The 27005-nt window shown below is 38.8% G+C and overlaps 1 protein-coding gene across 3 annotated transcripts in view; it reads left to right on the forward strand.

Annotated features, from left to right (window-relative positions):
* The first annotated feature begins 3963 nt into the window (after positions 1 to 3963).
* Positions 3964 to 27005, forward strand: part of LOC122813651 (carbohydrate sulfotransferase 9-like) — a 212555-nt gene continuing 189513 nt past the window's right edge. The window contains exons 1-2 of one of the 3 annotated variants that reach the window (XM_044086088.1): positions 3964 to 4146; positions 4490 to 4693. In XM_044086088.1, coding sequence (XP_043942023.1) covers positions 4582 to 4693 — 112 coding nt within the window. In that variant the 5' untranslated portion in view covers positions 3964 to 4146; positions 4490 to 4581. Of the gene's footprint in view, positions 4147 to 4252; positions 4362 to 4489; positions 4694 to 27005 lie in introns of those variants that run through there. The other 2 variants (XM_044086087.1, XM_044086089.1) reach the window with 2 other exon arrangements.

Consider the following 27005-nt stretch of genomic DNA (forward strand, 5'->3'; position numbering starts at 1 on the left):
ATTTTAAAATAAATATGGATTATTTTCCCCTTTACTTCTTTATTATGTATATATATATATATATATATATATATATATATATATATATATATATATATATATATATATATGTGTGTGTGTGTGTGTGTGTGTGTGTGTGTGGCAAATTTTAGCACAACAGATATAAAAAAGAAGTTAAGGGAAAAAGAATCCATATTTATTTTAAAATACAACACTTTAAATCCAGCAGGACTTAATCAAGAATGTAATTGGAGATGTTTTTTATGAATTTGTTTTTAAGCAATATTGCTTTAAATATTATAGAAATTGATTAATTGATGTTAATTGATTGATTGATGTTTGGCAAGAAGTATTTAATGAAGTTACTTTGGAACAAGTCATACTCCGTTAAAGGCTTGTATAAGCCGAGGCGCTAGAGCAGTGATTTGAAGCATTCTGTTTTAAATAAAACGGTAAAGATTTGCTGGTTGCTTCTTCTTTCTATGTGGTGAAATAATATGTTACTATCGGTGGTATTGCTAAATTAAGAGACTGTCTACTGTAAGCATCCTTCTTCAGTTAATCTGGGATGGAGTTTAGCCAACATGTCATTGAGAGTGGAGTTTAAATGGGACAGTGTCACTGTGATGTTTCAGTACATATTCGATCCTGAACCAGAATAAGGACTGATCAAGCTACGTCTATAAGTGTAGGTAACACATGTAGACCACCTTCCTGACTGCATCATATTCCTTTCTACAGACTCTGTAAGTTCATCTATGCAAGCTTATCTGCTTCTTCCTTTTTTTTCAGCACATAAGTACTATAAGTTGATAACTGACTGGCGATACGAACATAAATCCAAGCATTGTTCACCAGTGCATATTCATCCCAGTGGTATACCAGAATGTTTTTGTTTTGTTATAAGCATCTCTAAACAGTTTAGTCATTGAGATCAGCAAGTACATACAGAGGAGGATGACACACAGCACCTCTTTTTCCCTCTCCCCTTACCTTGCTCTTGCCCGCATTTGCCTTTTTTACAACAACCATATAGTATGAACTGCATAAGCTGTAGGATTTCTTTTTCTTTTTAGTTCAGAAGTTTTATTTTCATTTCCTTAATAGCAAAAACAAAATATATTTATATCATGAAACAGGGGCAAGTTTCAAGAATATTTTTAACTGTTAAATACTTAGGAAGTAACAAGAATAGATTTAATATGATTATGTAGCACTTATAAACATATTTATGGGCGGCCATGGTGGTGCAGTGGTTAGCGTTGCTGCCTCACAACAAGAGGTTCTGCAGTTCGATTCTCGGCTGGGGTGCCTTCTGTGCGGAGTCTGCATGTCCTCCCTGTGGTTGCGTGGGTTTCCTCCAGGTGCTCCAGTTTCATCCCAAAGACATGCAGTAGGTGGATTGGACAATCTAAATTGGCCCTGGGTGTGAGTGTGTGCCTTCTGTGGAAGGTTGGGTGCTGGGCTGGCAACTCGACACCATAAAACTCCACTGCCAATAATGAGTGGACAGATGATCTGCTGTGGCAACCCGTAACCGGGAAAAAGCCAGAAGAAGTACTTATAAACAGATTTATGACAAGTAGGTGCACTTCTTTTTTTTTAGTGAACTCACTGTGGGTAACAGTGCTACACTGCTGTCCTTTAGACTTTGAGGGCATTAAAAAACTCGGATGCCTGCAAATCCCTGCTTGTTGTTGAAACACCTGCAATAACCTTTATGTTTTGCAACTACTGCATGAGTGAGTTAATTGAAGACTTTGTATTGAAGTTAAAGCAATGTTTTCATCATCCATGGGCTATGACTGCAAAACTGTCAAACAAGCCTGGTTTACAACTTGTTCAAATTCAGGGATTGCATCACTTAAGTCTGCAGGAAGATCAGGTAGGAACATCTTGGGCATGCACACTGCATGCCACAGTGATCAAAGTGAAACTTGAGGATGGCCAGTCAGATTGTAGAGACCAATATGGGAAATGAAGAGGTGATTTCTGCTGCCCGGTCAGTGCTAAACACAAAAGGCATATGGAGACTGACAGACAAAGGGTGGAAAATATCGTGGAGGAAATAGCAGTGAACCTTGACCTCTGGACTGCCAACAAAAGCAGCTGGAAAAGTAGGGTTTGCTCTGCATGATATTGATAGTCTTTAAAGTACTTAAAATACAAGCTTTGATTTGGCATATACTTTGGGTCTCAGACAGTTTATCATATCTGTATTATGTGGGTCAGTTAAGGGTATTACAAGACTGTAATTATTTTGGGGAGCATGAGTTTGCCAAAATGTATGTATTTCATTTTAATTTATATCCACTTCTGACTCAGGAATCGCCGTCAAATGTGAATGGTTCAAACGAAAGAATTTGAGAGAATAGGGAAAAATGCTTGGAACTACTCTGAATTCTTCATTGAAATGAACCTTAATAGAATTACAAAACATTACACTGGGTACTCCAACACAGCCTTCAAAGGTCAAGGCAGTATGTTTATCCTGAATGCATTTCTGAAAGATATTTACATATTTAGCAGATGTTATAGGGACCAGTACAACCTCCAGGGGTCACTCGAAAATAATTGACAAGTCTGCATGGATGTCACATTGGAAATTAACTATAAGGAGAACCTGCACAAAACATGACTACAAAACAATAAGCTTTTCAACTAACCACTGACTCTCTTGTCTGTTTTCTATTCTCCCTACTTATCACATCTTTGCTTTCAGGACTCTCTCCCCTCTCTTTTAATTTAAACAAAACTAAGCTTAGTTCTCTCACTGTACAATCTTACTATTTCTTTGATTGCTCTGTATTATATTGTACTGTATTATACTCATAAAAATGGCAATTTTATATTATATTGAGAAAAAAGCAATCCATAACAAATGTTTATATTTGCTATATTCTACGATATCACTTTCTTGTAACATGTTAGAGCTTTTCTCCTCAGGCCTCTTCTGAAAAAAAGGGGTTATTGCCCAGTCAAACTTTCCCAGTAAACAAAGGTCAATAAAATAATTCACAAATATTGACATATCAAAACACTGAAGTGCTGAGGATTTCATATTCCATGTTCTGCCTTACCAGAATTTTAAGTTGCACAATGACTTTACAGATCCACCATAAAATAAAGAAAAAGGCTGAATGATCTAAGGAATACTTTGCAGTCTTAAAGAGGGCTCGTTAGTACATTTTAACTTTTTTCCCATGCATTTTGACCATCAAGTTTCCCCCCGGCAAACTAAAATATGTTCATTTCTCTTGCACTTTGCTTGCCAAGAATTCTGCCAAAAGCCATCTGGAGGGATATCATTCAGGAAGCTTTGTGGTGGTTTGTACCCTTGCCATCAAGCTGACAATGAGGGTCTGTGGTTATGGCCCTTACTACCCACCCCACCCCTGAGTGAGTGCATGTACTGACTCCATCATTGCATGGGCCCAACACTTTCCTGATGTGAATGTATCCATTCATGTACTTACTCCATTGAAGACTACTGCCCAGTGGTGGCTTAGTGAAATGAACTCCTTATCCCCTCATCTGCTGCCCCTCCTGGAAGGGAATGTGGCAATTCGATACCAACTGTTGACTTTGCCTTTTAACTGATTAATCTGTTCTGTACTATTGGCTCAGCGATTCTATTTATCTGTTTGTTGTGGGGAAAGCTTTGCTACTCTAATTTTATTGACTTGAGTTCATGTTATTTTTTTTTAATTAGTTAGTATAGCTTTTGGCATCTAGCCCTCCCTGTGCCTAGATTTTCTTTAGTGTTTCTGATTATTATGTAAAAGCCATTCCTGTGTGCTGCACATGGCAGAGGACTGGTCATTCATTGTGTATCTTGTTGGGTAGGACTGACACTGTGCTGGGGAATTAGGCTGTTATGAGATCAGGGGTGGGTCCAGACTTTCCTAGGGCATCAAACTCACTTGCTACAGCTCTGACTATGGATGTTACAGTACCAGAAGGACTTCATTAAGTACACATCTGAAGTTCAATAAACACCTTTTGCAGATACTGAAATCCTGACAAATTAAAAATAGCACACGAAGTAAAGCAATAACATTGTCAGGAATTGAAATTCATCAAAGGGATGCAAGTTTGTGAAGTGTACTTTGTTGCCTATGGAAGAATCTCCAAACTAATGCCAAGGTAAGGCAAACAAAGAATATGTTTGTCTATGTCTTTGTAAAACAGGAAGAGAAGTTTAGCATCATATCAGTGCTCCATCCTAGGTTTTCTGCTGATAACATTATGATTATGTTTACATTCTCTGACGAGTTCACAGACTAGCTTAGCAATAATCAGTAGCTATATTAGTAGCAGCCAGTAGTAGCTACACAGTAACTCTTGTTTTATGATTAAAGGTATTATGTGCAAGTTTCAACAAGCAGTTTATGCAAAATCAGAAAAAAAGGACTTCATTTTGTAAAATCTGCACCAAGCATGGCACTTTGTTTTTCACTTTTCACTGTTTTGTACTCTTTTTTTCCAGATTGCTAGTTACCAGTCTTAAAGAACAGATTTTGGAGACCTGCATTTCTGATACAAGACGTGCAAACAACTGACTCCCAAACACAGAAAGCTATGAAGAAGATCTGCATTTTTCAAATTCTAACAGGACTTGTTTTTTTTGCAATTGTTGCATTTCTGGGTTACAGCTCACACAGGATCTCCATGTATATTCAGAACCAGATGGGTAAGTTTTCATAACCTTTTAATAATCCATTTAAGTCTGCTGGACCGTGATATCACTGTTAGTACTAAAAAGCTGTTTCAGTTAATTGAAAGTGAAGCAGAACTATGGATTAACAAATTCACTTTCTAAAATAGTCATTAATATAACTAAATAGCATTGTATTCGTAAACCTATAACAAAATCATAGCTCTTAAGCAAGGCAGTGAAATCAAGAAGACATTTTAAGTTTTATTCTGTCATTCAGTGAAAATCTTTACTTTTTATTATGTCATTTTATTATTTAAGAAGTATCATATGCTGATGTCACAGTATTTTTGCCCTGTTTTACTCCACAAATAAATAGCTCATTTTACTAAAGTATAAAGGTCAGAATACATTGTTACAAAAATTACACAAATGCCATTTCTTACTTCAACAAATGAAGTGCATCTGTTAATTCTGAAGGTAACAAGAGCTTCTTTCATACAAACATTTGCTGGCAGTTGTGCTTCCTAAATACACACCATACTCATTTTGTCAAGTAATACTGATATAAACAAACATGATCTTATGCAGACAAATCTAATCTTACTTATATTGTGATTAGGCTGACAAGTGCAGCAAACTTAAGAGATAGCAATCTGCATAACATAAAACTAATTATAATAATAATAACAATAATATTGTAACTCAGTCTCAGTAGACATTAAATAACCTTCAAAGCTGTGCCTTAATCCTTACTATATATATATATATATATATATATATATATATATATATACATGTGAGTCTTGCATTTGGTCTAATTTGTTTGTGGTCAACATCTATTTAAATCAATCACATTTGGTCAATTAAATAGATAGTTGACAGATGCGTGAGATTGACATTTCTGGGGTAGGGTAATATTCCCTTTACTTGGGGATTGTGTGATCTTGGAGTTAGTACATATAATTAGCAAGGACTGTAGAGGTGCAAGGGAGCTTGCCCCACTTGGGAAAAAAAAAGCAATGTTATGTGTTTTGTTTTTTTGTTTGAAGAACTGCATACACCAAGGTTCTTTCCTGGTGCATAGATGGTAGTTTGTCAACATTTTGTGGTTGATATTTCTGATGTCGATTTATGGGTTACTCAACTAAAGTAAGTAAAGGCATATATATATATATATATATATATATATATATATATATATATATATATATATATATATTTATATATACACACACACACACATATATATATATATATATATATATATATATATGTGTGTGTGTGTGTGTGTGTGTGTGTATCTGTGTATGCATAGAGTTATATATGGTGGGAGGAAGGTGCTGCTGTACTTAATATGTACTTCATTGTAAACAGGTTGTGTATGAAAATAGATAACCTGTTTAATTTCTGTAATAGCAGGGTTGGAATTTATGCCTTTTCTCCACTACTTAGCAAACTTGGGGTTGGTATATGTATGTAGGAAGAGCTGTGGGGGCAAAGGAGGGTTTGCCTGCTTACAAAAAAAATATGCACGCATCCATATAGTTAACACACACACACACACACACACACACACACACACACACACACACACACACACACACACACACACACACAACTCTGCAGATGGGTCCCCTTCATTTCATAGATATTTTAGAACATCGAACATCATATGGGCTTGTGCAGGACTGTATTCAATTCTCATAATGTTTTCTTGTGCAATTCGCAAGCCTGAAACGTCTTAGTGTGAGCAATGTTCTAATTTTAAATTTCATGACATGCATTCTCCAGCTGTATAATTTTCTAATCCACAAATTAGGAAATCATGTTCTCCTTAATTACATTTGCTTCATTGATCACTTATTCCTGAACTTCAATTGATCACATCGCATCTATGTTCACAAAACATTTTTCTATAAGCTTCAGGTGTTAACTTAAAACACTCTAATAAACATTTCTGTACTTGGTTATAGTCTAAACAATCAATATAATCAATATCAGATAATCTAGAAACAGCGTAGCAAGTCCAAGGTGCTCAGGAAAGATATCACCAGCAAAACGCAGATCCAGTTGAAGCAGTTTTAATGAAAAATAAAAACACTCACATAAAAGCATACACTTTAAAACAACAGCGTTTTCGTTTTTACCAAGCAGACCATCAGATGTGGATGGACAACTGCAATGATGCTTTTAATACCCTTCTAAAACACAAGTTAACCAATAAAATTGAACAAATGATTAAAAAACTGATTATCATAAAATACATGAATATTCATGACCTCATTGAGTATCTAGACAGTGTAAAACTTTTACATTAAAAATATATAACATTTTATTAAAAAAATAAATATTCAAATCATGACCTCTAAAATGGTTTAAAACACACTTCAACTTGTACAATCTTCCTGCATGGTTTAAAAGCTGAAAAGCAGAATTTATAATGATTAGGCTCTCTCTAGTGGCCAATATTTTAATCACACTTTCTTTTAAAAACATTTAATACAGCAAGAATCCAGTGTACCTCAAGTTTTACTTAAGTTAAAATAAAATGAAAATAAAAATGAAAACGAGTTTAAAATTGAACTTCATAATTTAGCTGCTCTCATCTTCAACATAGGGTCTAGGGACACATTCTCATTCAAACCAGGTGGACTGATGGTTTGTAAAGTTATCTGCCACCATAGCTCCCTATACTCCATCCTTTCTTCCCATTGCCCCCCTCTTGCTTATTTTTTCACTCCTCCCTAATGAGTGGTTAAAGAGAGCATTAGTTTCTTTCTTGTTCTGTATATCATAGCAGTGTTCATATATCTTTCATTTCAGTTTTTGTTCAGTTTTACTTATATAGAAGGACTGGCACTATTCACACACTACTAAATATACTAATTCACTGGATTCACAGTTAACAAATTCCTTTCTGGTTAACACTGTTTCTACTACTTAAAAACAGTTCTTCTCTATTAATAATATACCTACATTGTTGGCAACGGCCACACTTATAGCTGCCCTTCTTTCTTGAGCTGCATGATTTAAAATAATTTTCAATAACATTTTTCAGGTTTGGGCAGTTATTATACACAAATTTTAATCCATCTTTCAGAATTCAGTCTAAATTCGTGAGGTTTATAAACTTCCCCATTCAAATTTAATAATATTTCTTACAGTGCCCACACTAGCATTATACTCCAAATTTAGAAACATTACCTTTACCATGGAGTAAGGGGGTCAGGAACCGTACCCAGAGCCCTTAGTCAACATTATATTGTTTACATACCCTTTCAAACATATGAATAAAATTATCAAAATTATCACCTTCTGTAAATTGTGGAAGAATTTTACTGACCTTTATTGCTTCTTGGGTTTGGTTATTCCCTTCCCCATTACTTCCATAATCTGGGCGAAGAGTCAGCATCTCCTTTTCATGTTGTCTCTGCCTCTAATTTTCTTCAGCCTCCAAACTTCTCAGTCTCTCTTTTTCTTAAGTTTCCAGACACCGCAGGTTCTCATTTTCTTCAGCCTCCAAATTCTGCAGCATCTCTACTGATTCTATTTCCAAATGTTTGGCCTCCACTTCAAGTCTATTTAACTTCAGATGGATATTTAAGTCCTCTGATGGAAAAATCAAACTGTCCATTTTCTGAAAGTTGTACATCCCCAAGGCCAGTCTGGTTGTCTTCCTGGTTGCTGGTCTGTGCTGCAGCTGTGGTTAAGGCTGCAGTTATTTCTGCTTTAGTCAGGTTGGCATACACTTTTGGTCCTTTCGCTTGGCACATCTCAGCCAACTGGCTACTTGTCAGCTTGCCATAATCCTCTGCTGACATCCTTGCTTGCTCTCCTTGACTAACTAAGCTAACAAATTAATAAATACATCTATTGTGATATAAAACTCTGAATGTCTACCATGTGGCTGCTTGAGAGTACAACCACCTTCTTTAGTGACCACTGTTTACAGTCTACATGAATTCAATATTCACACAGCTGAATCCCAGTATGTGAAGTGGTAATCCCACCACTGTCACCAAAAATATGTGATGTGAATATCCCACCACTGCCACCAACTAATATTTGACAATCTACCACTGCCAACCAGTAATCAAGGACCCTCAATCTTCACCACTGGCAACAGAGGGGGACATTCACCAAGAGGATAGCAGGTACATACACAGTATTTCCAGATGCAGTTCTCTGCATCAAGTGCAATTTCCCTTAAGAGCACACAGAGACCACTGTTAGTTTGGGTTTGTTTTTTCCTATTTCTCTAGATCCCCAATAAGACTCCCCACTGGCACAGCTATAGAGTTGAGATGTCAGCTGAGTGACCAAGCCAAGACATCCAGCATCCTCTCTCTCCAACCAGTGCTTTGTGTCCCTGCCCAAGTATCTGACACACACACTCTCTGAGATTTGATTTACACACACACACACACACACACACACACACACACACACACACACACACACACACACACACACACACACACACACACACACACACACACACACACACACACACACACACACACACACACACACACACCTGAGAAAGGCTGGCCCAGGTTTATTAGCTATGTCCCCTTTTGCCCAGACTATAAGGTAGTTTTCACTGCCACTAGTCACTCCTGCCAGCTACCTTAAGGCTCTTCCAAGGGTACCCAGTATACTAAGTGATATTAATTCTTCTTCTTTTTTCGTCTTTTCCTAGTTAGGGGTCACCACAGCAGATCACCTGTCTGCTCATGATTGGCAGTGGAGTTTTACGATGTCAAGTTGCCAGCCCAGTGCCCAACCTTCCACAGAAGGCACACACATGCACGCACTCACACCTAGGGCTAATTTAGGGTGTCCAATCCACCTACAGCATGTCTTTGGGGATGTGGGAGGAAACCGGAGCACCCTGAGGAAACCCACGTGGCCACAGGGAGGACATGCAGATTCTGCACAGAAGGTATCCCAGCCGGGTATCAAACTGGAGAACCTCTTGCTGTGAGGTAGCAAAGCTAATCCGTGGCTGCCCATACTAAGTGATATTAATACCAATGGTAATTTGACCAAGAGCAAGGCTATTAGGAGTGGACCACACAGTGTCACCAAATAAATATGCAAGTACTCTCAAAGCTTAACTATCTCTACACAGATCAGTCACAATGAAAGATCTAAATATATTTAATAATAAATAATAAAAGAACAAAAAATACTAAATATATATTCACAGTGACATCAGAGTTCAAAACCACAGGAGATATTTAGAATAACATTGCAGTACAGGCTCACACAAATAAATAAAAACATCTAAACTAAGTGTCACTGTATTGCTGACTGAATCTAAGAAAATTAAACTTTTCCCTAGAAACTTACTTCGTTAGAGCAAGGCAGGTATTGTAAATGATTCTTGTTGTCAGGTCCAAGACTGAATACAGAATGCTCTGTCTCACTAAGAGACTTCTCAAAATAATATCTAAAATATTACTGCTGGGATAACTTGCAAAGTAATATATTTCTGGTCATATGACTTCTATTTCCCAGGTCAAAACGACCATTGCTGAATCTGGCAGTTTTTAGCATCTACCTGCAAAAATAAATGGGCTTTTGCTCATATCTTTGGCAGATGCTAGAAGTCACAAAACAATTGCATTCCTTCATGCTTCCAAAGTAGCAATTAGTTCACTCAAAAGACAATACAGAAAGCTTCCAAGTACAGACTTTGTGTCTCTAGCTGTATTGAAACATCTTTATGGCCTATAAAGTAATTTAATTTTAAATATTTGTCTAAAGTTTGCTGCACTGAGGTTAACCCTCCAGTTTCCTATGTTAATATATACATTTAAACAGTTACAATAGTGCATGTACATTTTTCTTGTCTTCCAGTAGGGTGCACTGTGGATATATTTTAAACACAGCACTTTACAAATACCTTTTTAACACAAACATCTGTATAGAGCAGTTTAATAATCACATGATATAAAGTTCCAACACATTTGTAACATAACCATCTTATATAACTTAGTCTGATATTCACAAATGACATATAATTATTTACAAAATTCCAGCTAGCTTTGCTGGCAGTACCTGCTTACCTCACACTTCTTTCCCTCTTTGAAGACTCATGCTAGTTTTTCAAGTGACCCTTGAGAAACTTTGCTTAAGAGGGATAAGCCTATCTGGGAAAACATTACCCCATTCCCTATTTGAAAGCCCATCTGTGTTGGCATTGCTAACCCCAGTACAGTGTTGCACTGTTATATCATATGCCTGCAACCTTAGGTTCCACTTAGTAATTTAGGATTTTTCTGGCTGACTTGTTGTAGCCATGGATCTCCCTCAGACTCCTCCTGCCTCCTATTGCAAATACTTGGCACCAGGTCTTACCAATCATAGTAAGGTTTCATCATGTTAACATGGTACAGTTTGTGCCCCTGCCTCTTGGCTAGCAGTTTGACCATGTAGTTAACATCACTGAGCTTCCATACCACTGTGAAGGGGCCCTCTTAAGCTGCCTGCAGCTTGTTATGTCTGACAGGAATGAGAACCATAACCTGCTGCCCCATAGCATACTCTCTGGCTCGAGCAGTCCTGTCATACCAGACCTTTTTCTGCTGTTGGGCTCCTGCCAGGTTCTCCTGGACCAAGCCCATGAGTTCCCTGAGCCTTGTCTTGAGATTTAGGACATATGCCATAACAGATTCCTTGTGGGATTTACATTCACCCTTACCACTCATCATGAATCAAATCTAGAGATCCCCTCACCCTATGCACATACAGCAACTCAAAAGGTGAGAAACCTGTGGATTCTTGGGGCATCTCTCTGGAAGCAAATAACTGATGGGGCAAATATTTGTCCAACTCCCTCTAAAACTGGTCTGCAGATGCCCGTATCATGGTCTTTAGTGTAGAGTTTAACTTCTCCACCAGACCATTAGTCTGGGGGTGGTAGTGGGTGGTCTTAAGGTGCTTCACCCCAAAGCATTCCCACAGACAAGCAGGACAGTCTGACATGAAATTGGCACCTCTGTCAGTCAGTATTTCTTTTGGGAAACCTATCCTGCAGATAATCTCTAACAAAGCATTTGCCACCTTTTCTGCCTCAGTTGAGGACGGAGCCACCACCTCAGGTATCTAGTAGTATGATCCACTACTATTAGGATATACTTTGTTCCTCTAGAACTGGGGGTACTCAGAGGCCCCACAATGTCTAGAGCTACCCTCAGAAATGGCTCCTCAATCACAGGCAAAGGCATCAAAACAGCTTTGACCTTTTTTTCATTCCTTGGCTACTTTTTGGCACTACTCACAGCTCCTGCAGTACCCTGTTACATCCCTGGAAATCCCATAATACATCTCTTGGTATGCTTTATGCCCATATGACCTGCAAAGGGAAAGTCAAGGGGCTTTAGCTAGAAGTACCAGATGGCAGGCTCTGGGCACTATGAACTGCTGTATTCTCTCATCCTTTAGCCATCCTTCAGGGTTCCACTCTCTATACAGTAACCCTTTGTCCAAGTATACAGATTCCTCCTTTCCTTGAGAATCAGGTGCCAGCCTAGGTACCTCCCTCAAGCCTTGTAATGTAGGGTCTAAAAGCTGAGCCTGTCTCAACTCTCTCTTTGTAACCCTTCCCAGCTCCCCTTCCACAGGAAGTATGGGATCCTCTGACAGCAGTGCCTCACTGTCAGCCTGGACTCAACTCTGCCCTTGTAGTCACTCTGTCCAAGAGAATATTACTACCCACGAGTAGCTGTGGCTCACCTTCAGTCTCACTGCTGCAGCGTAGCCCCCTCCCTAAAGTAGGCACCTTACCAGTCCTGGCTTTAAGTGCAAAGTTTGCCTTGATCCCCCAGGCTACCAGCCCCCATGCCTGTCTCCAAGCCTGACTGCATGTAACTGAATGTACACAAGGTACTGCATTATCAAAATCATTCCCAGTCAAGACATCTGCAGGGATATCCTTAAACACACCTTCTTGCTTGCTTCCTTTTCCACCCTCCAGGTTAAGGTGAACCCCAGCCAAAGGTATTTGGAATGGGGTCTCTCCTAAAGCTCTGACTGGAGTAGACTGCCCAAGCTAGTTGTGCTCCTCTTTAACCATTGCAAGCTTCACAATGGTTAGGTTAGAGACTGTGTGTCTATTAGTAGTGGCCTGTTTTCCATCTACTAAGATAGGATATAAGCCTCTGTGGTAGTTTGGCATCCTTGTTGTCTCCAGACAACTTACCACCAGCATTCTATCATTCCCACTTGCTGTCTTCTCTGCCTTTTTCCCCACCTTGCCTCTGTGGGCATCTATATGTTACATGGCCCGACTGGTTACATTTAAAACATTTATCCCTTGATCCTGGCCACATACCTGAACTAGTGTCTTGCCCTACTACTGGCAGACTCTGTTGGGATTGTTTAGGCTGCCCATCTTGGGTTCCCTTATACCCATGTGCACCACTGGGTATTCCTTTCTTGTGCAGTGATGCCCTGCTTGCTAGTTATAAATCTCCCTTTTTCCCCAACTCATCTGTGGTGTTGCATTTTCTATATGGCAATCAGATTCTCATGTCCTCAGGCAAAGTGCTAAGGGCTTGTTCCCTCACCAAAGGTCTGCCACCTTTTCAAAAGTTGAGGCCTGATACTGCTTAACTCAGCAATATATTCACACACACTTTCATCTGCCTTGCATCTATGCTCACAAAACTTTTTTCTATAAGCTTCAGGTGTTAACTTAAAACACTCTAATAAACATGTCTCTACTTGGTTGTAGTCTAAACAATCAATATCAGACAATTGAGAAACATCAGTTACAGCTTTACCATGGAGTAAGGGGATAAGGATCCGTACCCAGAACCCTTGGTCAGCAATATATTGTTTACATACCCTTTCAAATATATGAATAAAACTATCAAAATTATCACCCTCTGTAAATTGTGGAAGAATTTTACTGACCTATATTGCTTCTGGGGTTCAGTTATTCCATTCCCCATTACCTCCATGACCCTGGCAAAGAGTCAGCATCTCCTTTTCATGTTGTCTCTGCCTATCATTTTCTTCAGCCGCCAAACTACTTAGTCTCTTTTTTCAGCCTCCGGACACCACAGTTTCTCATTTTCCTCAGCCTCCAAATGCTACAGTATTTCTGCTGATTCTATTTCTAAATGTTTGGCCTTCAGTTCAAGTCTATTTAACTTCAAATGGAAATTTAAGTCCTCTGAAGAAAAATCAAACTGTCCATTTTCTGAGAGTTGTACATCCCAAAGGCCAGTCTGGTTGTCTTCCTAGTTGCTGGCCTGTGCTGCAACTGTGGTTAAGGTTGCAATCATTTCTGCTTTAGTCAGGTTAGAATGCACCTTTGGACCTTTGGCTTGGCACATCTCAGCCAACTGGCTACTCGTCAGCTTGCCATAATCCTCTGCAGACATCCTTGCCTGCTCTCCTTGACTAACTAGGTTAACAAATTAATAAATAAATATACTGTTATATTTAACTCTGAATGTCTACCATGCGGCTGCTTGAGAGTACAAACACCTTCTTTAGTGACCAGTGTTTATGGGGTACAGGAATTCAATATTCACACCACTGAATCCCAATATGTGAAGTGGTGATCCCACCACTGTCACCAATAAATATGTGATGTGAATATCCCACCACTGCCACCAACTAATACTTGACAATCCACCACTGCTAACCAGCAATCGAGGACCCTAAATCATCACCACTGGCAACAGTGGGGGTTTGACTGAGAGGATAACAGTTACACACACAGTATTTCCAGAAGCAGCTCTCTGCATCAATTGCAATTTCCCTTAAGAGCACACAGAGACCACTGTCTGTCTGGGGCTGGTTTCTCCCTCTTTCTACAGTTCCCCCAAAAAGACTCCCCACAGGCACAGCTATAGAGTTGAGATCTGTTGACTAAGCCAAGACCTCCAGCACCCTCTCTGTCCAACCAGTGCTTCGTGTCCCTGGCCAAGTAGCTGACACACACACTCTCTGAGGTTTGGTTTACACACACACACACACACACACACACACACACACACACACACACACACACACACACACACACACACACACACACACACACACACACACACACACACACACACACACACACACCTGGGAAAGGCTGGCCCAGATTTACTAGCTATACCCCCTTCTGCCCAGACTATAAGGTAGTTTTCCCTGCCACCAGTCAGTCCTGCCAGCTACATTAAGGCTCTTCCAAGGGTACCCAATATACTGAGTGATATTAATATTAATACTAATGGTAGTTTAACTAAGAGCAAAGCTGTTAGGAGTGGCCCACACAGTGTCACCAAATAAATATGCAAGTACTCTCAAAACTTAAATATCTCTGCACAGATCAGCCTCAATGAACGGTTTAAATATATTTAATAATAAATAATAAAATAAGAAGAACATACTAAATATATATTCACAGTGACATCAGAGTTCAAAAGCACAGGAAAAATTTAAAATAACCTTGCAGTATAGGTTGACGCAAATAAAGAAAAATATCTAAACTAAACTTTACTATATTCCTGACTGAATCTAAGAGAATTATACTGTTCCCTAGAAACTTACTTCATTAGTGCAAGGCAGGTGTGGTGATTAATTCTTGTTGTCAGCTCCAAGACCAAATATAGAATGCTGCGTCTCACTAAGAGACTTCTCAAAATAATATCTATAATATTACTGCTGGGATAACTTGCAGAATGACATAATTTCTGGTCATTTGATTTGTAGTTCCCAGACCAAAACCCCCATTGCTGAAGCTGGTAGTATTTAGCATCTACCTGTAAAAAATACTCATACAAGGGCTTTTGCTCAGATCTTTGGCAGATGCTGGAAGTCATAAAACAATTGTATTCATGTTTCCAAAGTAGCAATTAGTTAACCCTAAAGACAATATAGAAAGCTTCCTAGTATAGACTTTGTTTCTCTAGCTGCATTGAAACATCTTTGTGGCCTATAAAGTAATTTAATTTCAAATATTTTTCTAAAGTTTGCTGGACTGAGGTAAACCTCTGGTTTCCTGTGTTAACATATACATTTAAACAGTTATAATGGTGCATGTACATTTCTGTTCTCTTCTTGTAGAGCACACTCTGGATACATTTTAAGCACAGCACTTTACAAATACCTTTTTAACATAAACATCTGTACAGAGCAGTTTGATATACACATGCCATACAGTTCTAATACATTTGCAACACAAGCTTCTTATATAAATTAGTTTGATTTTCACAAATGACATAAAATTATTTACAAAATTCCAGCTATCTGTACCTTACATATGTCATATAAAATGCTAAACAATCTGAAGCAATAAAATAAGAACAGATATGAAAATATAAGAAAAATTGACAGATATGTTATAAATTATTGAACTACACATCCTTACATTAAGTAGTCTGCACAGGAAAATGCACACAATTGGATTTCAGGGATGCTCATTCTGAAAAAAAGTCCTGCAAGGGACAGATTCTACAAGGGAATGATATTAAAATAAGCTTCAAATATTGTAGATAAATGATATTAAATAAGTTTATAAAACTTTTGTGTAACTAAAAAGATAAACTTTTAATCAATGTTAAACATGTATGAATATCAAGTGATATTTGTTTTATTTTCAAACAATGAAGCCCAAAAGTAAAAATGATGTTACTGTTGTTTGTAGAACACTGGAAAATATAATATAACACATCTTCAGTGTAAATATTATAGTACAGAACTCAAAGAAAATCATAAATCAAAAGGAAATGTAGCAATATAGGACAAAGGTCCAAAATCAGGGACAGATTTTAAATATTGCTCATGCATACTTAGAAAACTGCTACAATAACAGGTTTCACATTAGTGTGCATTTTCTGAAGGATATAGTGTTTGACACTCAAATGTCACTATTTAGTGACTGGAGTCCTCAACAGTATGGTAGAAAACTACAAATTATATGAGGAACTGAGTTAAAATATGAGACAAAATCAGGGAAAATCTGCAAACTTAGGATTACTTGAAAAATATGGATGAACCTGAAGGTATTGCCTAGTATAAGTATCCCTCTCCCAGTCCATGGCTGGTCCCTTTCCTTCTGTTACCCACCTCCTCATTATCCCATTTAGCTAGGCTTCTGCTATAATGAAAATATAACGCAATGCAACATAATGTAATGTGAGCCCACATCTCCCTCCACACTGTTGTTTTCATATATTGTTTCAACCTGCTCTTCAGCAACACTCATTGTTTTGAGATGAGATACAGAGTGCCTTTCCCAAACACCTTTCTGTCTTACCTATCCCCATTCACCCACTCAGTTTCATGTAATACTTCCTTTCTCCATCCCTTATATAAGCAGATAATATCCCTAATATTCTCCGTCTTGGTTGTACTTATCATTGTCACAGACTGCCCTTCCAAGAATACTATTGTATACACCCTAACTTTTTACATGTGTATATGACTTCCCTGCTCCTTTTCTCTGCATCTTCTGCCATTCTTTATACCATGTCCCTTTGCCTGCAAGTACAGTGACATGAGGATGTTCCTTGTTGTTTGGGATTCTTGGTCATTATCTGCCACCCAAAGGTCAGCTCAGGTACTCTTTAGACAGCCATTTGGCTTTTCTTTCTCTCTAGTCACCTTTCACATATATGCCCTAAACAAATGGGTCACTAATTATTATTATTTTTCCATGTTTTTCTCCCAGTACTAGATCTTTATACATGCCCTAAAGTAATGGGTCACCAATTATTATTTCCCCCTGTGTTTCTCCCACTACTAGATCTTTTCCCATTTCCCCTGTCAAGCTGCTGTCCCCAGTGCTACCCTTGGTTACTCTTTCCTGACTGAACCACTTGCATGCATCCTACACAGGAGACAAACACTCTTCACCCCCTGTGCATTTACCTGTGGCACTTTTCTGTTTTGCCTACAGTGACCCATCTCACCCCCCCCCCATTCTGCTGCTATGCCTTATATCCTGTATGTGAAGCAGTGCCTGCCATCTCATCCATGCCATGGTCCTTCTCTCATGACACAGTCTCTCTCCTACTGCTCATTTCTACTGTTCAGTTTTCCTCTATCCTCCTCCCAAACTCCAGCACACTTGTCCTTACCACTTCACTGCCTCTACATATGCCTTCAATGTATCTCCCTGCCCATCTGTTCACTCCACTCCTTGATAACCTTCAGTCATTTTACCTTCCATACTCTCACTTTTCTTCTGTGTAGCTACTCTGTGTCCTCCCACAAACAACTGGTTCCACCTCCTCGGGAATTGTCCCACTGTCAGCCTCATCACTGCCTCTAATGTTATTCACTAAGGCTCTACGCAACTACAAACCTTACAGCTCAACCTTCTCACATGTCCCAAACACACCACTCTTGCTCAATCAACATCTATACGTTTTATCTTCTCTAGTCTCTACTACCATGGTTCTGTTCCCTGATGCTTCCATACTTAATTTCTGTCTCTTTATTTATGTTACATTCATACTAACTGATCCTAACTGCTCTAATTTAAAATGAATGTGAGAAGAATGCTAATGGGTGTTTCAATATGCAGGGAATTATTAATCGATGCTTGACTGTGGTTTTGTGGGAAAGTTAATCTGCATCAGAGGGTACTAGCCATTTTTATACCATTACCCTTCGCTTGGCTTTGCTGCCTGAATCTTATGATTTTAACATGGCTACTCTACACTCTTCTGCATAACATTATCCATTAAAAGGGATATTAGGCTCACTGCACTCTGTGCCTAATAACCTCCTCTTTATTGACTGCACCCTTTCTGCCACATGGAGTTGATAACTGATAAGGTGATGCAGACATTGAGAAACTTACAATTTGTTTGATCTTTTCATGTACATCACAAGTCCATTTCCTTTAATATTAACATTTACTGTCTCATTTTCAGCTTTATATATTCCCCTTTTCCACTTATCCTGCTCCTGAGGGTTTTTCTTGTTTTTCGAAGTACCATCAGTTCATATGTTTCTAGGGAATTCAGCGTACCTCTGAGATGGTTTGTTCTCAATTAGAAATGAAACCTTGGGAAGACATATAGAAATGATTCACATTACAGCACATAATTCAGTAATTTGGCTGTCATTCTAACGTGCTCCATAAGACCAAAGATATACATTAGTTTAGAGCAGTGAGAACATATTCAGTTTGGTTCTGGTTAACATACATCTGAATATCTTTAAAAACAACTACTAGACACATTGTCTGCACATATAAAAGACTGCAACAGAAATTAAAATTTTCTGGATTCTTTTTTTTTATTATTTATTTGATAATAAGGCAATATATTGGGTATCACTGCCTGGGTTTAGGAGTGACCCAGGAGCAATGTCTAGTTAAGTGATCCTCATAGTAGGCAAACAGAGACAAAGGTATTCAGGTTGAAGGTATTGTCTTCAGACACAGTGCTAAATAGCCAGACATCCATTGTTTTTTTTCCATATGTGATTCTGCTAAAGTTAATTTGGGACTCAGATCTATTCTATGCTACTGTCAGGCACCATTTCATATTTATGGTAATTAAATCCCTCTTTCTCATAATATAAAGCCACTTCTGATGATGTGTGCATGTAACTGGGGAATTGCATAACATCCTTCATTCAACAGGATGCATCAAAAAAACCTGACACATTTTACAAATGTATTTTATTTTTTTTAATTTACTTTATTTGTTCACTGGGTAACTGAATTCATCCAAAGATCATTTCTAGCAATGGCCCAGACCAGAAGAAAATATAATATTATCAATACTTTTGCAAGAGGTTCTCCCGTTTGATTCTTGGCTGAAGTGCGGGGAGTGCCTTCTGTGCAGAGTCTGCATGTCCTCCCCGAGGTTGGATGGGCGTTCGAAAGACATGGGTAAATGGATGTGCCTTCGTTGAAGGTTGGATGTCGAGCTGGTACCTCGGCATCATGAAAATCTACTGCCAATCATTAGCGGACCGGAGTTCCACTGTGGCAACCCCTAACCAGGAAAAGCCGAAAGACAAACAACTTCAGGTAGCCAGCTCCATGGCATGCAGGGATAAAGCCATGACTATGACCCAAATGATCTGGAATTACTTTAAAGTCTACAAAGGGTTGGAGCTTGGTGTAAAAATGTAAGTAATCCTGGTGATCTGCATTGCAGACATTCTTTGGAGGATGACAGTCCCATAGACAACATGAGGTACTACTCACATGTACACAGCTACCAGTTCGTTCATATAGCAATAACCCACAGCTGGGTATGGGTAATTCACCCTCGGGCCAAACCATGCCAACCATGGGTAAATCCAGCATTACCCACACTCAGCCTTGGGTTATTGCTATTATACAATGGTGTTAGTTTTGTGTTGTGTTTTGTTTGTGTTGTTGTTATTTAGATTTTTGTTTGCTTTACTTTGTATTCTTCCACTTTTTGTGAGATAAAATAGTCCACACTTTCACATAGTGTTTATTGTTTATTTATATTTTAATTTAAATACAAGTTATTACAATTTTTTCAAGAGATGTTAGGAATTAATTATATAAGTAAACAGTTTTAAAGCTTTTGGTATGTCATTGTGTTGTAGCTTCTTTTATATTTCTGTATTGCTTCTGACTTGATGGTTGTCTATGTTCAGATGTTGGCTTGAGTTCTTGTTAGTGTAGTACCTGTAATGAGAGATTATGTTTATAGCTAGTTTTATGTTTATATATATATATATATACATATATATATATATATATATATATATATATATATATATATATATATATATATATATATATATATATATATATATATATATATATATATATATATATATATATATATATATATATATAAAATCCCTTAGAACTAGCCAGTTCCTTAGCTTTAGCACTTGAATTTGCTTCTTCAGGCTCAGCACTTGTTTGGAACTTGTTATAAGCACTAAATAAGCTACACATTACTACAGCACTCAACCTTCCTCATTACCTAGAGGAAATCAGTTTTTGTACTTACTTTCCTCACTTGCTTAGAGGAAAATAGTTTTTTTATTAAGGCATGTCCAAGGGTCAGCTGCTGGTGTTCTCTCCTGTCTACCTGATGAATCTGGGCATCTTGGGGCAATGTAGCAATTGCTTCATGTACACAGACAACCCTCTCCTCCTACCACCCAACAGTACAACCTGTGAGAGATGCACTTATCTAGCCAAACTGGAGGCAAAGCTCTCTCCAACCAAGACTGAATTTGATAGTCAAGAAGAGAAGGTAAACACTTGCACCACACAACACTCATCACATAGTCCCACTAAACCTACACCACCAAAATCCACCACATAGAAACACAACAATATTTGTGGAGGTTCTTAATAATAATCTGACCAAACAACAGAGACCTCCAAAGCAGAAATGCAAGCAACCTCCACCCCCAACACAACCCAAATGACACATAGCTGACAAAATCAGTGTGCCACTCAACCACAGCCCATAAGGCAAAACAACGTACCCAACACACTAGTCATAGTTGACTCTGTAGGCAGGCACACTGATGTCCCGCTCACTAGGCTAAACAAGGAGAAGGATACTGTCAGATGCCTGTCAGCTGTCAAGATCCGCCACATAACCCACACACTCAGAACACTACACAACAAGTACAAATATGACTCTGTCATTGTCCATGTTGGTGTGAATGACCTGAGATGTGCCTTCCTGGACTACATGAAAACAGACATGTCAGAGGTCTCTGATCTTGTAGCCCTGGCAGGTATGACCCTTGCCCTGAGTAGCATCCTGCCATCATGATGATACCACAGTACAAGGACAAAATGATTGACTTCAACAATTGGCTAAGCATCTGGTGTCATTCTAAGGGGAGCCCGTATCTGCCTGCCTGGGACGACATGGTCGACAGACCACGATGCTTTGCCAGAGATGGTCTGCATCTGTCGCACTAGGATTCTGGATACTGGCTAAGGCACTTGCCACCCCTATAGTGCCTTTTTTTTTTTTAAGGCAAGGTTCAAATGACAAATTCACCACCGTAACAGGTACAGGCAAGCAAACTGAGGGCGGTGCTACTCAATGCTAGAAGTCTAAACCTCAAAATGCACTCAATCATGGCACTCCTTAAAATGGAGAACATCGCTATCTGTGCAGTGACTGAGACCTGGTTCAAGGCTCCAGAAATCACCCCTGCATTACCAGGCTTTAACTCATACCACACCTTTCGGCCATCTAACGTGGACTGGAACACCAAAGATGGAGGTGTGTCCATATTCGTGGGATATCCACACCTCCAGGCTAATTGCTCAGCATAATGCATCCAAGATTATCAATTGCAACTCACTCTGGGCAAAACTACAATCAAATTGTAGCTTGCTACAGATCTTCCACCATGCCCTAAGTTCCTACTCCTTTTTCTTAATATACTGGAAAATATTAGGGTTCAATCAAACACCCTAATAACGGGCAATTTCAACTACCCCACCATTAACTGGGAAAACTACTCATGTACCAACTCCTTTGCTCAATGCTTTCTAGAATTCATAAATTCCAATGCCCTGGATCAACTTATCCACACCCCCACCATGGGCAACAATATCCTAGACCTAGTCATTACCAACATGAGTGACCTGAAGTCAGTTCCTCTTTGGTCCAGATCCAACCATAAGCTAATCACCCTAGATATCCACATCTCTCCCCACCCCATTAAAGGAAGCCACTGTAAAAATTTCTCCAAAGCTAACTTCATGCTTCTTAAGACAGAAGTGTGAGGTGAACTTCATAACACCCATGCAGATGGACAATACAGTTACAACTGGTGAATCCTACATAAATGCACTCTATAAGCACTTACATGAGTGCATGGATCATCTTATCTCTAACAGAACCAAGGCGCTATCCTCTAAAAAGGAAGCCAATCTGGTGGACCCGTGCCATAAACAAACTCTACAACAGAAGGAAGAAACTGTTGCAAAAGTGAATAAAATCATGAGTGGAGAAGCTCACTGGTCAGCCTCAGTAAGAAGCTGAGATCCTCATAAAAATCCTCCAAAAGTTGGCTCTGAAAACAAAAACTCCACTGATTCTGGGACAATCACAAGAAGCATTCTATAAAAACCTAAATTTGTTCCCAAAGAAAAATCTTTAATTTTGGGACTAGGCTATCAGCCCTAGGGCCTATACTTAGAAAACTGCTACAATAACAGGTTTCACATTAGTGTGCATTTTCTGAAGGATATAGTGTTTGACACTCAAATGTCACTATTTAGTGACTGGAGTCCTCAACAGTATGGTAGAAAACTACAAATTATATGAGGAACTGAGTTAAAATATGAGGCAAAATCAGGGAAAATCTGCAAACTCAGGATTATTTGAAAAATATGGATGAACCTGAAGGTATTGCCTAGTAATAGTATCCATCTCCCAGTCCATGGCTGGTCCCTTTCCTTCTGTTACCCACCTCCTCATTATCCCATTTGGCTAGGCTTCTGCTATAATGAAAATATAACGCAATGCAACATAATGTAATGGGAGCCCACATCTCCCTCCACACTGTTGTTTTCATATATTGTTTCAACCTGCTCTTCAGTAACACTCATTGTTTTGAGCTGAGATACAGAGTGTCTTTCCCAAACACCTTTCTGTCTTACCTATCCCCATTCACCCACTCAGTTTCATGTAATACTTCCTTTCTCCATCCCTTATATAAGCAGATAATATCCCTAATATTCTCCGTCTTGGTTGTACTTATCATTGTCACAGACTGCCCTTCCAAGAATACTATTGTATACACCCCAACTTTTTACATGTGTATATGACTTCCCTGCTCCTTTTCTCTGCATCTTCTGCCATTCTTTATACCATGTCCCTTTGCCTGCAAGTACAGTGACATGAGGATGTTCCTTGTTGTTTGGGATTCTTGGTCATTATCTGCCACCCAAAGGTCAGCTCAGGGACTGTTTAGACAGCCATTTGGCTTTTTCTTTCTCTCTAGTCACCTTTCACATATATGCCCTAAACAAATGGGTCACTAATTATTATTATTTTTCCATGTTTTTCTCCCAGTACTAGATCTTTATACATGCCCTAAAGTAATGGGTCACCAATTATTATTTCCCCATGTGTTTCTCCCACTACTAGATCTTTTCCCATTTCCCCTGTCAAGCTGCTGTCCCCAGTGCTACCCTTGGTTACTCTTTCCTGACTGAACCACTTGCATGCATCCTACACAGGAGACAAACACTCTTCACCCCCTGTGCATTTACCTGTGGCACTTTTCTGTTTTGCCTACAGTGACCCATCTCACCCCCCCCCCATTCTGCTGCTATGCCTTATATCCTGTATGTGAAGCAGTGCCTGCCATCTCATCCATGCCAGACTGGTCCTTCTCTCATGACACAGTCTCTCTCCTACTGCTCATTTCTACTGTCCAGTTTTCCTCTATCCTCCTCCCAAACTCCAGCACACTTGTCCTTACCACTTCACTGCCTCTACATATGCCTTCAATGTATCTCCCTGCCCATCTGTTCACTCCACTCCTTGATAACCTTCAGTCATTTTACCTTCCATACTCTCACTTTTCTTCTGTGTAGCTACTCTGTGTCCTCCCACAAACAACTGGTTCCACCTCCTCGAATTGTCCCACTGTCAGCCTCATCACTGCCTCTAATGTTATTCACTAAGGCTCTACGCAACTACAAACCTTACAGCTCAACCTTCTCACATGTCCCAAACACACCACTCTTGCTCAATCAACATCTATACGTTTTATCTTCTCTAGTCTCTACTACCATGGTTCTGTTCCCTGATGCTTCTATACTTAATTTCTGTCTCTTTATTTATGTTACATTCATACTAACTGATCCTAACTGCTCTAATTTAAAATGAACGTGAGAAGAATGCTAATGGGTGTTTCAATATGCAGGGAATTATTAATCGATGCTTGACTGTGGTTTTGTGGGAAAGTTAATCTGCATCAGAGGGTACTAGCCATTTTTATACCATTACCCTTCGCTTGGCTTTGCTGCCTGAATCTTATGATTTTAACATGGCTACTCTACACTCTTCTGCATAACATTATCCATTAAAAGGGATATTAGGCTCGCTGCACTCTGTGCCTAATAACCTCCTCTTTATTGACTGCTCCCTTTCTGCCACATGGAGTTGATAACTGATAAGGTGATGCAGACATTGAGAAACTTACAATTTGTTTGATCTTTTCATGTACATCACAAGTCCATTTCCTTTAATATTAACATTTACTGTCTCATTTTCAGCTTTATATATTCCCCTTTTCCACTTATCCTGCTCCTGAGGGTTTTTCTTGTTTTTCGAAGTACCATCAGTTCATATGTTTCTAGGGAATTCAGCGTACCTCTGAGATGGTTTGTTCTCAATTAGAAATGAAACCTTGGGAAGACATATAGAAATGATTCACATTACAGCACATAATTCAGTAATTTGGCTGTCATTCTAACGTGCTCCATAAGACCAAAGATATACATTAGTTTAGAGCAGTGGGAACATATTCAGTTTGGTTCTGGTTAACAGACATCTGAATATCTTTAAAAACAACTACTAGACACATTGTCTGCACATATAAAAGACTGCAACAGAAATTAAAATTTTCTGGATTCTTTTTTTTTATTATTTATTTGATAATAAGGCAATATATTGGGTATCACTGCCTGGGTTTAGGAGTGACCCAGGAGCAATGTCTAGTTAAGTGATCCTCATAGTAGGCAAACAGAGACAAAGGTATTCAGGTTGAAGGTATTGTCTTCAGACACAGTGCTAAATAGCCAGACATCCATTGTTTTTTTTCCATATGTGATTCTGCTAAAGTTAATTTGGGACTCAGATCTATTCTATGCTACTGTCAGGCACCATTTCATATTTATGGTAATTAAATCCCTCTTTCTCATAATATAAAGCCACTTCTGATGATGTGTGCATGTAACTGGGGAATTGCATAACATCCTTCATTCAACAGGATGCATCAAAAAAAACTGACACATTTTACAAATGTATTTTATTTTTTTTAATTTACTTTATTTGTTCACTGGGTAACTGAATTCATCCAAAGATCATTTCTAGCAATGGCCCAGACCAGAAGAAAATATAATATTATCAATACTTTTGCAAGAGGTTCTCCCGTTTGATTCTTGGCTGAAGTGCGGGGAGTGCCTTCTGTGCAGAGTCTGCATGTCCTCCCCGCGGTTGGATGGGCATTCGAAAGACATGGGTAAGTGGATGTGCCTTCGTTGAAGGTTGGATGTCGAGCTGGTACCTCGGCATCATGAAAATCTACTGCCAATCATTAGCAGACCGGAGTTCCACTGTGGCAACCCCTAACCAGGAAAAGCCGAAAGACAAACAACTTCAGGTAGCCAGCTCCATGGCATGCAGGGATAAAGCCATGACTATGACCCAAATGATCTGGAATTACTTTAAAGTCTACAAAGGGTTGGAGCTTGGTGTAAAAATGTAAGTAATCCTGGTGATCTGCATTGCAGACATTCTTTGGAGGATGACAGTCCCATAGACAACATGAGGTACTACTCACATGTACACAGCTACCAGTTCGTTCATATAGCAATAACCCACAGCTGGGTATGGGTAATTCACCCTCGGGCCAAACCATGCCAACCATGGGTAAATCCAGCATTACCCACACCCAGCCTTGGGTTATTGCTATTATACAATGGTGTTAGTTTTGTGTTGTGTTTTGTTTGTGTTGTTGTTATTTAGATTTTTGTTTGCTTTACTTTGTATTCTTCCACTTTTTGTGAGATAAAATAGTCCACACTTTCACATAGTGTTTATTGTTTATTTATCTTTTAATTTAAATACAAGTTATTACAATTTTTTCAAGAGATGTTAGGAATTAATTATATAAGTAAACAGTTTTAAAGCTTTTGGTATGTCATCGTGTTGTAGCTTCTTTTATATTTCTGTATTGCTTCTAACTTGATGGTTGTCTATGTTCAGATGTTGGCTTGAGTTCTTGTTAGTGTAGTACCTGTAATGAGAGATTATGTTTATAGCTAGTTTTATGTTTATATATATATATATATATATATATATATATATATATAAAATCCCTTAGAACTAGCCAGTTCCTTAGCTTTAGCACTTGAATTTGCTTCTTCAGGCTCAGCACTTGTTTGGAACTTGTTATAAGCACTAAATAAGCTACACATTACTACAGCACTCAACCTTCCTCATTACCTAGAGGAAATCAGTTTTTGTACTTACTTTCCTCACTTGCTTAGAGGAAAATAGTTTTTTTATTAAGGCATGTCCAAGGGTCAGCTGCTGGTGTTCTCTCCTGTCTACCTGATGAATCTGGGCATCTTGGGGCAATGTAGCAATTGCTTCATGTACAC

Source organism: Protopterus annectens, chromosome 10.part0 (genome assembly GCF_019279795.1).
Source record: "Protopterus annectens isolate FY-2018-M chromosome 10.part0, PAN1.0, whole genome shotgun sequence".
In the NCBI taxonomy this organism is placed as follows: Eukaryota; Metazoa; Chordata; order Ceratodontiformes; family Protopteridae; genus Protopterus; species Protopterus annectens.